The sequence below is a fragment of the Oncorhynchus tshawytscha genome, linkage group LG01 (assembly GCF_018296145.1).
Source record: "Oncorhynchus tshawytscha isolate Ot180627B linkage group LG01, Otsh_v2.0, whole genome shotgun sequence".
NCBI lineage: Eukaryota > Metazoa > Chordata > Actinopteri > Salmoniformes > Salmonidae > Oncorhynchus > Oncorhynchus tshawytscha.
The window spans coordinates 61,755,769-61,770,102 of NC_056429.1; the positions used below are offsets into that span (position 1 = coordinate 61,755,769).

The window sequence follows — 14,334 nt, forward strand, 5'->3', positions numbered from 1 at the left end:
TGGTGGAGTGCTGCAGAGATGGTTGTCCTTCTGGAAGGTTCTCCTATCTCCACAGAGGAAACTTTGGAGCTCTGTCAGAATGACCATCGGGTTCTTGGTCACCTCCCTGACCAAGGCCCTTCTACCCCGATTGCTCAGTTTGGACAGGTGGCCAGCTCTAGGAAGAGTCTTGGTTGTTCCAAACGTCTTCCATTTAAGAATGATGGAGACCACTGTGTGCTTGGACCTTCACTGCTGCAGACATTTTTGGTACCCTTCCCCAGATCCGTACCTCGACACAATCCTGTCTCAGAGCTCTACGGACAATTCCTTCGACCTCATGGCTTGGTTTATGCTCTGACATGCACTGTCAACTGTGTGGCCTTATATAGACAGGTGTGTGCCTTTACAAATCATGTCCAATCAAATTAATTTAATACAGGTGGACTCCAATCAAGTTGTAGAAAGGATGATCAATGGAAACAGCTCAATTTCGAGTCTCGTAGCAATTGGTCTGAATATTTATGTAAATAAGGCTTTTGCTCTCTTTAGATTTGGAAAAAAAATCTAAAAACCTATTTTTCGTTTTGTCATTACAGGATATTGTGTGTGGATTGATGAGAGAAAGCATTTATTTAATCAATTTTAGAATAAAACTAATGTAACAAAATGTGGGAAAAAAGTGAAGGAGTCTGAATATTTTCTGAATGCACTGTATAAACAATACAATCTGAAAACCTCTGCACACCCAAAATGTCAATCAATCTGACTGAGGCTAACCTTCTCACAAACACAATCAACTTGAAATGCCACAGTTCTGATATCTACCTCTTGATGTGTTCGTATTTTAGGTCTAGAGGCAAAGAAAACATTGCTGTTGCTCTAAACTCAAAGTAATATTTAATCTTAAAGGAGTTTATTTTAGCAGCCATCCTGTTGAAGAGCCATCAGTGTCAGTGACAATGAGAAAGATCAGTCAAGAGAGTGTACTTCCTTCAACACTATTTTCGCTGCTCAGTAGTCTACATGGATTAGCTGAGCTAGACGACCACAATGCAAATGTGTCCCTGACATTTTTCCATCATTCTCAATCTTGGTCATTTTTCATTGTACAGTTTATGCAGCTATTTCAGTGATGTTGGGACTTTATGTGATTTATATTATCAATACAAATATATTCAGTCAGCATTGGCAGTGACGGGGATTCCTCCCATGCCCTGATCTAAAGAGAGCAAATGCCTGTTTTGGTTCATTTAATCAAGAACACACAATGTTTACTTACTGTACACACAAAAAATATGTGGTATTCAATCATTCTCTCTTGCAGAATGAATAGACTTCTGTTTTGTCTTTCTAAGGAAACTCCCAGTTACCAATTTTTTATCCAATAAGGAATCCATAAACACTGCTACAGATTGCATAAATTAAATCAGTGGCCTGTAAAATCAATGCTCCTCCAGTGGCATCAATCAATAACCGCTTCAATTTACTTGAAATGTCACTGTAACTATTACACACACATACACATTAATTTCTGAGAAGTATCCCCCCACAGAGAAGCAGAGAATATAACACCAAACAAAACGTATATGTTTTCCATTACTATGGGTCTGTGGAGGTTTATAGTGCTGTACATTGCCTTTGTCATTGTCAAGATCCCTTAAAGTCGCTTAAATGCTTTGCCTCAATGACATTGTATAAAAAAGTCCTAGACAAATAAAGCTTCCTGAGTTATTTTTCCTTTCCAGAAAAGACATAGGCTATTCTAGAATTCTGGAATGGAGCCATATAGACAACTTTTTGTGTCTAAAAAGATTAGAAAATATCTAATTTTAACTAAACAGCCCATTCCAAAATCCCTTGAGATCCAGTCTGGACAGACTGGTCAAACTCTGTCCCCCTACAGTGGCTTGCGAAAGTATTCACCCCCCTGGGCAATTTTCATATTTTGTTGCTTCACAACCTGGAATTAATATAGATTTTTGGGGGGAGGGGGGTTGTATCATTTGCTTTTCACAACATGCCTACCAGTTTGAAGATGCAAAATATTTTTTTTATTGTGAAACAAACAAGAAATAAGACAAAAAAAATGAAAACTTGAGCGTGCATAACTATTCACACACCCCCATTCTTCAAGGCAAAACTGCTCCAGCTCCTTCAAGTTAGATGGGTTCCACTGGTGTACAGCAATCTTTAAGTCATACCACAGATTCTCAATTGAATTGAGGTGTGGGCTTTGACAAGGCCACTCCAAGACATTTAAATGTTTCCCCTTAAATAATTTGAGTGTTGCTTTAATGGTATGCTTAGGGTCATTGTCCTGCTGGAAGGTGAACCTCCATCCCAGTCTCAAATCTCTGGAAGACTGAAACAGGTTTCCCCTCAAGAATTTCCCCGTATTTAGCGCCATCCATCATTCCTTCAATTCTGACCAGTTTCCCAGTCCCTGCCGATGAAAAACATCCCCACAGCATGATGCTGACACCATCAAATTTCAATTAAGGGTTGGTGTTCTTGGTGTGATGAGAGGTCTTGGGTTTGCGCCAGACGGCATTTTCCTTGGTGGCCAAAAAGCTTGATTTTAGTCTCATCTGCCCAGAGTACCTTCTTCCATATGTTTGGGGAGTCTCCCACATGCCTTTTGAAGAACACCAAAAGTGTTTGCTTATTTATTACTTTAAGCAATGGCTTTTTTTCTGGCCACTCTTCCTTAAAGCCAAGCTCTGCAGAATGTATGGTTTAAAGTGGTCCTGTGGACAGATACTCCAATCTCCGCAGTGGAGCTTTGCAGCTCCTTCAGGGCTATCTTTGGTCTCTTTGTTGCCTCTCTGATTTATGCCCTCCTTGCCTGGTCTGTGAGTTTTGATGGGCGGTCCTCTCTTGGCAGGTTTGTTATGGTTCCATATTCTTTCCATTTTTAATAATGGATTTAATGGTGCTCCGTGGGATGTTCAAAGTTTCTGATATTTTTTTATAACCCAACCCTAATCTGTACTTCTCCACAACTTTGTCCCTGGCCTGTTTAGAGAGCTCCCTGGACTTCATGGTGCCGCTTGCTTGGTGGTGCCCCTTGCTTAGTGGTGTTGCAGACTCTGGGGCCTTTCAGAACAGGTGTATATATACTGAGATCATGTGACACTTAGATTACACACAGGTGGACTTTATTTAACTAATTATGTGACTTCTGAAGGTAATTGGTTGCACCAGATCTTATATAGGGGCTTTATAGCAAAAGGGGTGAGTACATACACACGCACCACTTTTACATTGTTTATATTTTAGAATTTTGAGAATTTTTTTTTTTCATTTCACTTCACCAATTCAAACTATTTTGTGTATGTCCATTACATTAAATTAAATAAATAAAAATCCATTTAAACTACAGGTTCCAATGCAACAAAATAGGGAAAACGCCAAGGGGGATGAACACTTTTGCAAAGCACTGTAACTGTAATGGTTACTCCCACTCATGGTTATCCAATCCTGTTTCAAACAACAACAACAACAAGAACATTTTAGAGCCTCACACAACCTCACAACACCCCAATGCCAGAAGTACAAATCTCAGTGTGTGATGCAGGGAGTGAGTAAACATACTGTATGTACCTTCCATGACGTAGACCAATGAGCCCACATCACCCTCCTTGATGATGCAGCTGTCTTTGCCATACTCCACAGGGTACATGCAGTCCACGATCTCCTGGATCTGAGACAGCTCCAGGTTCTTCATGAAGTCATTGTCCAAGATGGCCTCCTTGATCAGGTCTTTGGACCTGGGGGAACAGAGGAGGAGGTAAATAAATGGGATTCATAGGTCATTGTAAGGACATGTAAAACACTCATTGGCGATTAGTGTTTTCCTTGGCATTGTTTAGGTGGAGTGGATACTCCCTACCCATTTTTCTGCCTCTATTTTACATCGTACTGTACCTAGAAAAGCATGTTGGAAACACTGATTGCATAATGCCCTACAAAAAGAGTGTACCTTGTTTAGACATTCAGCAATTTGTCTAAGGTGGAGTATTGTGAGCCTGCTGAATTTAAAATTATTATTCAACTGAATATTCAGAAAATACCCCATTAACAAAATGTGTTCTAAATTCTGTGGTTTCAAGATGACTCTTAATATTTAAATTTGTTTCAACAGCCTCAACAACCCAAAAAAAAAAAAAAAAATTCATGCCAAATAGAAATGGATTGATTTGATTCATAAGTATCCTGTGTAAAGACAAATTTAGCTTAGACTTTTCTACAAGGGTAATCCGCAAAGCTATTTTAAGAGATGTGAACTGACATTATTCTGTGCTATGAATATGCAGTGCAATCTGTTGCTAGGGGATGGTATAATGAACACTTCTAATTCAAAGTGCCGTAATCAAGAGGTCAGGTGTGAACATCTTAAGGATCAACCCCCTTTTTCAATTTTCATCTAAAACAACATACCCAAATCTAACTGCTTGTAGCTCAGGACCTGAAGCAAGGATATGCATATTCTTGATACCATTTGAAAGGAAACACTTTGAAGTTTGTGGAAATTGAAATTAATGTAGGAGAATATAACACATTACATCTGGTAAAAGATAATACAAAGAAAAAACCTTAATATTTTTTCATCTTTGAAAAGCAAGACAAAGGCCAATATACAGTGGGGCAAAAAAGTATTTAGTCAGCCACCAATTGTGCAAGTTCTACCACTTAAAAAGATGAGAGAGGCCTGTAATTTTCATCATAGGTACACTTCAACTATGACAGACAAAATGAGGGGGAAAAAATCAAGAAAATCACATTGTAGGATTTTTAATGAATATATTTGCAAATTATGGTGGAAAATAAGTATTTGGTCAATAACAAAAGTATCTCAATACTTTGTTATATACCCTTTGTTGGCAATGACAGAGGTCAAACGTTTTCTGTAAGTCTTCACAAGGTTTTCACACACTGTTGCTGGTATTTTGGCCCATTCCTCCATGCAGATCTCCTCTAGAGCAGTGATATTTTGGGGCTGTTGCTGGGCAACATGGACTTTCAACTCCCTCCCAAGATTTTCTATGGGGTTGAGATCTGGAGACTGGCTAGGCCACTCCAGGACCTTGAAATGCTTCTTACGATGCCACTCCTCCGTTGCCTTGGGATCATTGTCATGCTGAAAGACCCAGCCACATTTCATCTTCAATGCCCTTGCTGATGGAAGGAGGTTTTCACTCAAAATCTCATGATACATGGCCCCATTCATTCTTTCCTTTACATGGATCAGTCGTCCTGGTCCATTTGCAGAAAAACAGCCCCAAAGCATGATGTTTCCACCCCCATGCTTCACAGTAGGTATGGTTTTCTTTGGACGCAACTCAGCATTCTTTGTCCTCCAAACACGACGAGTTGAGTATTTACCAAAAAGTTATATTTTGGTTTCATCTGACCATCTGACATTCTCCCAATCTTCTTCTGTATCATCCAAATGCTCTCTAGCAACCTAAGACGGGCCTGGACATGTACTGGCTTAAGCAGGGGCACACGTCTGGCACTGCAGGATTTGAGTCCCTGGCGGCGTAGTGTGTTACTGATGGTAGGCTTTGTTACTTTGGTCCCACCTCTCTGCAGGTCATTCACTAGGTCCCCCCGTGTGGTTCTGCGATTTTTGCTCACCGTTCTTGTGCTCATTTTGACCCCACGGGGTGAGATCTTGCGTGGAGCCCCAGATCGAGGGAGATTATCAGTGGTCTTGTATGTCTTCCATTTCCTAAAAATTGCTCCCACAGTTGATTTCTTCAAACCAAGCTGCTTACCTATTGCAGATTCAGTCTTCCCAGACTGGTGCAGGTCTACAATTTTGTTTCTGGTGTCCTTTGACAGCTCTTTGGTCTTGGCCATAGTGGAGTTTGGAGTGTGACTGTTTGTGGACAGGTGTCTTTTATACTGATAACAAGTTCAAACAGGTGCCATTAATACAGGTAACGAGTGGAGGACAGAGGAAGAAGTTACAGGTCTGTGAGAGCCAGAAATCTTGCTTGTTTGTAGGTGACCAAATACTTATTTTCCTCCCAAATTTGCAAATAAATTCATTAAAAATCCTACAATGTGATTTTCTGGATTTTTTTTCTCATTTTGTCTGTCATAGTTGAAGTGTACCTATGATGAAAATTACAGGCCTCTCTCATCTTTTTAAGTGGGAGAACTTGCACAATTGGTGGCTGACTAAATACTTTTTTGCCCCACTGCCCCACTAAGGAATCAAGGCGCAAATTAGATGTTGGCCACTAGATGGCAATAGTGTATGTGCAAACTTTTAGACTGAGTCAATGAACCATTGCATTTCTGTTCAAAATGTTGTTTCAAGACTGTCCAAATGTGCCTAATTGGTTTATTGATACATTTTCAAGTTCTTAAATGTGCACTCTCCCCAAACAATAGCATGGTATTCTTTCACTGTAATAGCTACTTTAAATTGGACAGTGTAATTACATTAACAAGAATTTAAGCTTTCTGCCCATATCAGAAATGTCTATGTCCTAGGAAATGTTCTTTGTACTTACAACCTCATGCTAATCACATTAGCCTTACGTTAGCTCAACCGTCCCACAGGGGGGACACCGATCCTGTAGAGGTTTAATTAGGAACATCTACATTTTAAGAAACCTAATAAATCAATGTAATATATCCTACACCATCTCAATAAATCCATTATTTATTTTAGGCAGGTCTAAAGAAACATTACGATATGAAGAAGAAAATGAAGCCTATCTCAGAAAAACAGAATAGCATATTCATATGTTAGGCCCTGATCTGGCTATACAATATATCTGTGGGCTACACTAGTACATTTTGCAGGCAAGACTTGCTTATAATTCCTGTGGCATTATTTTATATTATTGTATAGTAAGAAGAACACAATTGATCATAGCTGAATAAAACAGAAAGTATATTTTCCCTGAACGATTTCCTAGGGAGTGCACACATGCACTCATTCTGTGTTGAACGGGTAACAAAGTGATCATTTGAAACAGGTCCTCTTATTCTCAATTTAATCTGGTGTTTATTTTTTATTTTGAATGTCCCACAACAAAAAAATATGTCACCCGTAGACTGAACTGAACTAGAATAGCTCAGGTAGGCTACACCGATTGTAAAGAGGATGAATGTGTATCATTTTAAGAATTGAGAAATAAATCTAGCAGCACGAGAAAGCTGGGATCCTCTTTTAAATAGTGGCCAGTCAAAATGTTATTTTCACACGAAATTGCACAATGAATGGGTTTATAAGAACACGTTTCACCAGGCTCTGTAGGCTATGGGCTCTCTAACCCTGTTCCAGAGTTATTAGGCCATTGATAAGGTTGTGATACAAACCTTATCAATGGGCTAGGCTACATGATGCATGTGACTCTGATTTAAAAAAGTAGGGGGGAAATTATGCGCTGTTTCTTAGACTACTGTGCATCATTCACAAGTGATAATACTCTTCCCCATCAGACTATTCTCAATCTTGTCTTTACATGTACTAAATAATATACACTACCGTTCAAAAGTTTGGGGTCACTTAGAAATGCCCTTGATTTTTAAAGAAAAGCACATTTGTTGTCCATTAAAGTAACATACAATTGACCAGAAATACAGTGTAGACATTGTTAATGTTGTAAATTACTATTGTAGCTGGAAACATTTGATTTTGAATGGAATATCTACATAGGCGTACAGAGGCCTATTATCAGCAACCATCACTCCTGTGTTCCAATGGCATGTTGTGTTAGCTAATCCAAGTTTGTAATTTTAAAAGGCTAATTGATCGTTAGAAAACTATTTTTCAATTATGTTAGCACAGCTGAAAACTGTTGTTCTGATTAAAGAAGCAATAAAACTGTCCTTCTTTAGACTAGATGATTATCTGAAGCATCAGCATTTTGTGGGTTCGATTACAGGCTCAAAATGGCCAAAAACAAAGAACTTTCTTCTGAAACTCAGTCTATTCAAGAAAGGAAGGCTATTCTATGAAAGAAATTGCCAAGAAACTGAAGATCTCGTACAAAGCTGTGTACTACTCCCTTCACAGAACAGAGCAAACTGGCCCTAACCAGAATAGAAAGAGGAGTGGGTGCACAACTCAGCAAGAGGACAAGTACATTCGAGTGTCTAGTTTGAGAAACAGACGCTTCACAAGTCCTCAATTGGCAGCTTCATTAAATAGTACCAGCAAAACACCAGTCTCACCGTCAACAGTGAAGAGGTGACTCCGGAATGCTAGCCTTCTTGGCAGAGTTCCTCTGTCCAGTGTCTGTGTGCTTTTACCGATCTTAATCTTTTCTATTTATTGGCCAGTCTGAGATATGGCATTTTCTTTGCAACTCTGCCTAGAAGGCCAGCATCCCGGAGTCGCCTCTTCACTGTTGATGTTGAGACTGGTGTTTTGTGGGCACTACAGTATTTAATGAAGCTGTCAGTTGAGGACTTGTTAGGCGTTTCTTTTTACAGAAACGTCTGAAGAGTCCCAATGATTTGAGCTACAAATCATATTAAAAGATGTCTATGAAAAGCTGAAAATCTCACAAACACACATGTAATGTTTGGCTCTATGACTCTCACAAGCTACACAACAGTTGTTAGAAGGTTAGGGGTTATACTACATAGAAGATGATATGTAATTTCAAGACATAGTCTCTATACAGTGCATTCAGAAACTATTCAGACCCCTAGACTTTTTTCACATTATGTTACATTACAGCCTTCTAAAATCAATTAAATAAATAGAAATCCTCAGCAATCTACACACAATCATGACAAAACGAAAAAAGGATTTTAGAAATGTTTGCAAATGTATTGAATATTACAAGCAGAAATACCTTTTTTACATAAGTATTCAGACCCTTTACTATGAGACTCGAAATTGAGTGCAGGTGCATCCTGTTTCCATTGATCATCCTTGAAATGATTCTACAAGTTAATTGGAGTCCACCTGTGGTAAATTCAATTAATTTGACATGATTGGAAAGGCACACACCTGTCTATATAAGGACCTACAGTTGACAGTGCATGTTAGAGCAAAAACCAAGCCATGAGGTTGAAGGAATTGTCCATAGAGCTCCGAAACAGGATTGTGTCGAGGCACAGATCTGGGGAAGGGTACCAAAAACATCCTGCAGCAAGTCCCCAAAAACACAGTGGCCTCCATCATTCTTAAATGGAAGAAGTTTGGAACCATCAAGACTCTTCCTGGAGCTGGCCGCTCGTCCAAACTGAGAAATCAGGGGAGAAGGGTCTTGGTCGGGGATTTGACCAAGAACCCGATGGTCACTCTGACAGAGATCTAGAATTCCTCTGTGGAGATGGGAGAACCATCTCTGCAGCACTCCACCAATCAGGCCTTTATGGAAGAGTGGCCAGACGGAAGCCACTCCTCAGAAAAAGGCACATGACAGCCTGCATGGAGTTTGCCCAAAGGCACCTAAAGACTCTTTGTCCATGAGAAACAAGATTCTCTGGTCTGATGAAACCAAGATTGAACCCCTTGGCCTGAATGCCAAGTGTCAGGTCTGGAGGAAACCTGGCTCTATCCCTATGGTGAAGCATGGTGGTGACAGCATCATGCTGTTGGGATGTTTTTCAGTGGCAGGGACTGGGAGACTAGTCAGGATCGAGGCAAAGATGAACGGAGCAAAGTACAGCGAGATCCTTAACGTAACCTGATCCAGTAATCGCTGCCAAAGGTGCTTCAACAAAGTACTGAGTAAAGTTAGGGGTTTTTTTGCAAAAAATTGTAAAACCATCCCTAGAAAAATCTGTTGTTCTCCCCTGAACAAGGCAGTTAACCCACTGATCCTAGGCCATCATTAAAAAATAAGAATTTGTTCTTAACTCCACACAGTTTTCACTGACTAGTTGGATATTAATTTCAACAACAATGTATGTACTTACAGCACTCTACTGATAATCTCAGTGCGTCCTTGCTGGGATGACACAAATCTACTGCCGGAGAATATCAACACCAAACACATTGGTTCACCGTTCCACGGGAGCAGACAGTACACAGCATACCATAATGTTCTGAATAATGGCCAAGTCTATCTCACTCCCTATTCCACTGAACCGCTTAGGCGTAACAAACACAAGTCCAACATTTATCGGAAACTGTTAAACTACCTGTTCACTACCCTCCTGCTCTCCGGGGATGTGCAACTCAATCCTGGGCCCAACATCACCGATCCAGCGATACCCACCGGAGGGGAAAGCGGTGGATGGCCTTGTCCACTGATCGTCGCCGCTGTGGAAGAGGGTGAGTGCTATGGTACCATGGTTTCTCTCGACTCACCCGGCTCCAGGATAGATTTTGACTCTTCAAACACACCCAAGTCACTATAAATGATCCCTGACTCTGCTTCTGGTACGCAAGCTGTTTTAATTAGTTCCCCGCATCCAGTGCAGGCGGGAGGGATTGTTAATTCCACTACTAAACTGCCCCTGGTCAAAATGAAACAAAACGGCCTAAACCTAGCTGTCAGATAACACTGAAAATGTTACTTTTTTCAATGTGTCAATCACTCTCGAGTCATCTGGGACCCACGAGCTAAGCCCAAGGGACTACTAGGGGGGCACTTGAACATTTGTAGTGTCATTTCAAAAAGTGACAAATTCAACATCTACTCACAGACTCCAACCTTGACTTCCTCTGCCTCTCAGAGACACAGCTCCATAAAAACTCTCCATATGCTGCTTTGATTGTGATTGGCTACAATGTTTTCAGAAAAGACAGGATTGAAGGAAGAGGAGGGGGTGTGATGATTTACATTAAAGAACATATCCGATGTAAACAAATTGAGTGGTCATCTGATAATGAACTAGAATGTATTGGCCTGAACGTTACACGGTCTCCCCAAATGTCTTTTACCCTTATTGGAATGTATAGGCCACCTTCCACCAAAAGTGTGTTTTTTGATCAGTTTAATAACATGCTTAGGGAATGTGACTTTGGGAAAGAGGTCATCTTAATTGGAGATTTTAACATTAATTATGAAGACAAGTTTTGTAGGAAAACCCTCAAATGCATCACTAATACCTTTGACCTTACACAGCTAGTTAAAGGGCCAACCAAGGTGACTTGTTGCTCTAAAACACAGATTGATTTGGTGTTCAGTAATAAACCAGAGAGAGTGACTAAATCATTCAATATGGTTACTGGGCTATCTGATCATAATCTGACACTTATAGCCAGAAAGCTGTCTAAGAGAAGGGTTAACCTCTCTACTGTTAGAAAGCCAGATCAACTAAGAATACCTAAGAGTGAATTAAGCTATTTTGAAAACGCAATTAAGGGAATTAACTGGAATGATCTCTTGTCCTATACAGACGTGGAAGCTGATAGTCAAGTTTTTCTATACACAATCCAGACTACAATAAATGGTTTCCAAAAGAGCACTCTTCCTTGGCTAAATGGAGAAATCTGGAAATTGATGAAAGAACGAGATTATGCTCTAAAAATAGCCCTAAGATCCAAATTAGAGCATGACAGACGTAGGTTTACCATGTTGAAAAATAAGGTGATGAAAGAAATCAGACAGGCCAAGGCAAACTTTTTTATTAACATAATTGGTGAAGCAAAGGGAAATTCTAAACTGATCTGGGAGAATCTAAAAAACTTAACAGGGAAAGACCATAGTAACACTGCAAAAAGACTAGAAATCATGGTGAATAACAATCTAACACAGGATGCAGTCGAAATAGCAATAGCCTTCAATTCCTACTTTATTGACTCTGTCAAGGTACTGACACAGAACCCCTCCACTGGATTCTTGGGCTCAGTGCTAGTAAATGATGCTCAACCTGTCTTCATCATAAGGGAAGTTTCTGAGTCAAAGGTGAACAAGGTGATAAGCTCACTAAATAACTCTAAAGCCAATGATGTGTTTGGGCTGGACTCTACCTTTCTTAAAAACTACAAAGTCACTCATTGGCCCCATTACTAAGGTCACCATCACATCTATTGGTCTCGGGTGTTTCCAAGGGTATGGAAGTCGGCCATAATAACGGCCATCTTTAAATCAGGCGACCCTGCTGACGTGAGTAACTACAGGCCCATTAGTATACTACCTGTGGTGTCAAAGGTTGTTGAAAAGTGTGTAGCAGAACAACTTGCCCACCTCAACAACAGCCCCTTCACATTACACTCCATACAGTTTGGCTTCAGAGCGAAACCCTCCACAGAAACGGCCAACTGCTTTCTTCTGGAAAATGTGAAGTCCAAGATGTACAAAGGGGGCGTTGTTGGGGCTGTGTTTCTGGACCTAAGGAAGGCTTTTGATACTGTTAACCATGAGATTCTCATCGCAAAATTGTCCAAGTTCAACTTTTCCCCTGATGCCTTGAGATGGATGAAAACATACCTTGAAGGCAGAACTCAGTGTGTCAGAGTGAGGAATGAGCTGTCGCCCACTCTTAGCTGTGATGTGGGCGTGCCACAAGGATCAATACTGGGGCCCCTCCTGTTCAGCCTGTACATTAATGATCTGCCTTCTGTCTGTACTGGGTCTGAAGTTCAACCACACTGCACACTGCCCTAACCCACCTGGACAAGAGGAATACCTATGTGAGAATGCTGTTCATCGACTACAGCTCGGCATTTAACACCATAGTACCCTCCAAGCTCGTCATCAAGCTCGAGACCCTGGGTCTCGACCCCGCCCTGTGCAACTGGGTACTGGACTTCCTGACGGGCCGCCCCCAGGTGGTGAGGGTAGGCAACAACATCTCCACCCCGCTGATCCTCAACACTGGGGCCCCACAAGGGTGCGTTCTGAGCCCTCTCCTGTACTCCCTGTTCACCCACGACTGCGTGGCCACGCACGCCTCCAACTCAATCATCAAGTTTGCGGACGACACAACAGTGGTAGGCTTGATTACCAACAACGACGAGACGGCCTACAGGGAGGAGGTGAGGGCCCTCGGACTGTGGTGTGGTGTTCTGACCTTTATTTCCTTTGTTTTGTATTTATTTAGTAAATAATGTTTGTTTTTCTATGTTTTGGGGCTCACACAATCAGAGGCAGGTGTCATTACTGAAAACTAAGGAGACTGTTTGTTTGTGGGTGATTGTCTTGTAGCTTCACGGTCGTCATTTGTTTATTGTTTTGTATGCAGTGTCAGGACTTTCTTTATTAAAGATTTACCATGGACACTTACCACCCCATATTGGTCCTCTGATCCGTTTCGCCTCTCCATCAGATGGAACAGTCAACAAAAGTGAGATGAGGGACTTCAGGAAACAGCAGAGGGAACACCCCTATTTGGAAAGTTCAAGTTTTAAGTTCCTCGGCATACACATCACAGACAAACTGAATTGGTCCACCCACACGGACAGCATCGTGAAGAAGGCGCAGCAGCGCCTCTTCAACCTCAGGAGGCTGAAGAAATTCGGCTTGTCCCCAAAAGCACTCACAAACTTCTACAGATGCACAATCGAGAGCATCCTGGCAGGCTGTATCACCGCCTGGTACGGCAACTGCTCCGCCCACAACCGTAAGGCTCTCCAGAGGGTAGTGAGGTCTGCACAACGCATCACCGGGGGCAAACTACCTGCCCTCCAGGACACCTACACCACCCGATGTTACAGGAAGGCCATAAAGATCATCAAGGACAACAACCACCCGAGCCACTGCCTGTTCACCCCGCTGTCATTCAGAAGGCGAGGTCAGTACAAGTGCATCAAAGCTGGTACCGAGAGACTGAAAAACAGCTTCTATCTCAAGGCCATCAGACTGTTAAACAGCCACCACTAACATTGAGTGGCTGCTGCCAACACACTGACTCAACTCCAGCCACTTTAATAATGGGAATTGATGGGAAATTATGTAAAATATATCACTAGCCACTTTAAACAATGCTACCTAATATAATGTTTACATACCCTACATTATTCATCTCATATGTATACGTATATACTGTACTCTATATCATCTACTGCATCTTTATGTAATACATGTATCACTAGCCACTTTAACTATGCCACTTTGTTTACATACTCATCTCATATGTATATACTGTACTCGATACCATCTACTGTATCTTGCCTATGCCGCTCTGTACCATCACTCATTCATATATCTTTATGTACATATTCTTTATCCCCTTACACTTGTGTTTATAAGACAGTAGTTTTGGAATTGTTAGTTAGATTACTAGTTGGTTATTACTGCATTGTCGGAACTAGAAGCACAAGCATTTCGCTACACTCGCATTAACATCTGCTAACCATGTGTATGTGACAAATAAAATTTGATTTGATTTGATATATGTGCATGGAAAGAGCAAACAACAAGCTGCACAAGAACTCTGTGATCGTCCAGGTTACAAAGTGGCTCAGTGACTCGTGTTGCA

General features: G+C 41.1%; 1 protein-coding gene across 2 annotated transcripts in view; it reads right to left on the bottom strand.

The window, feature by feature from the left end:
• The window catches only part of LOC112254522 (cGMP-dependent protein kinase 1), a 162,546-nt gene that overhangs the window by 122,099 nt on the left and 26,113 nt on the right, over positions 1-14,334 (bottom strand). For both annotated transcript variants that reach the window (XM_024427198.2, XM_024427189.2), the window contains exon 2: positions 3,586-3,752. In XM_024427198.2, coding sequence (XP_024282966.1) covers positions 3,586-3,752 — 167 coding nt within the window. The remainder of the gene's footprint in view (positions 1-3,585; positions 3,753-14,334) is intronic.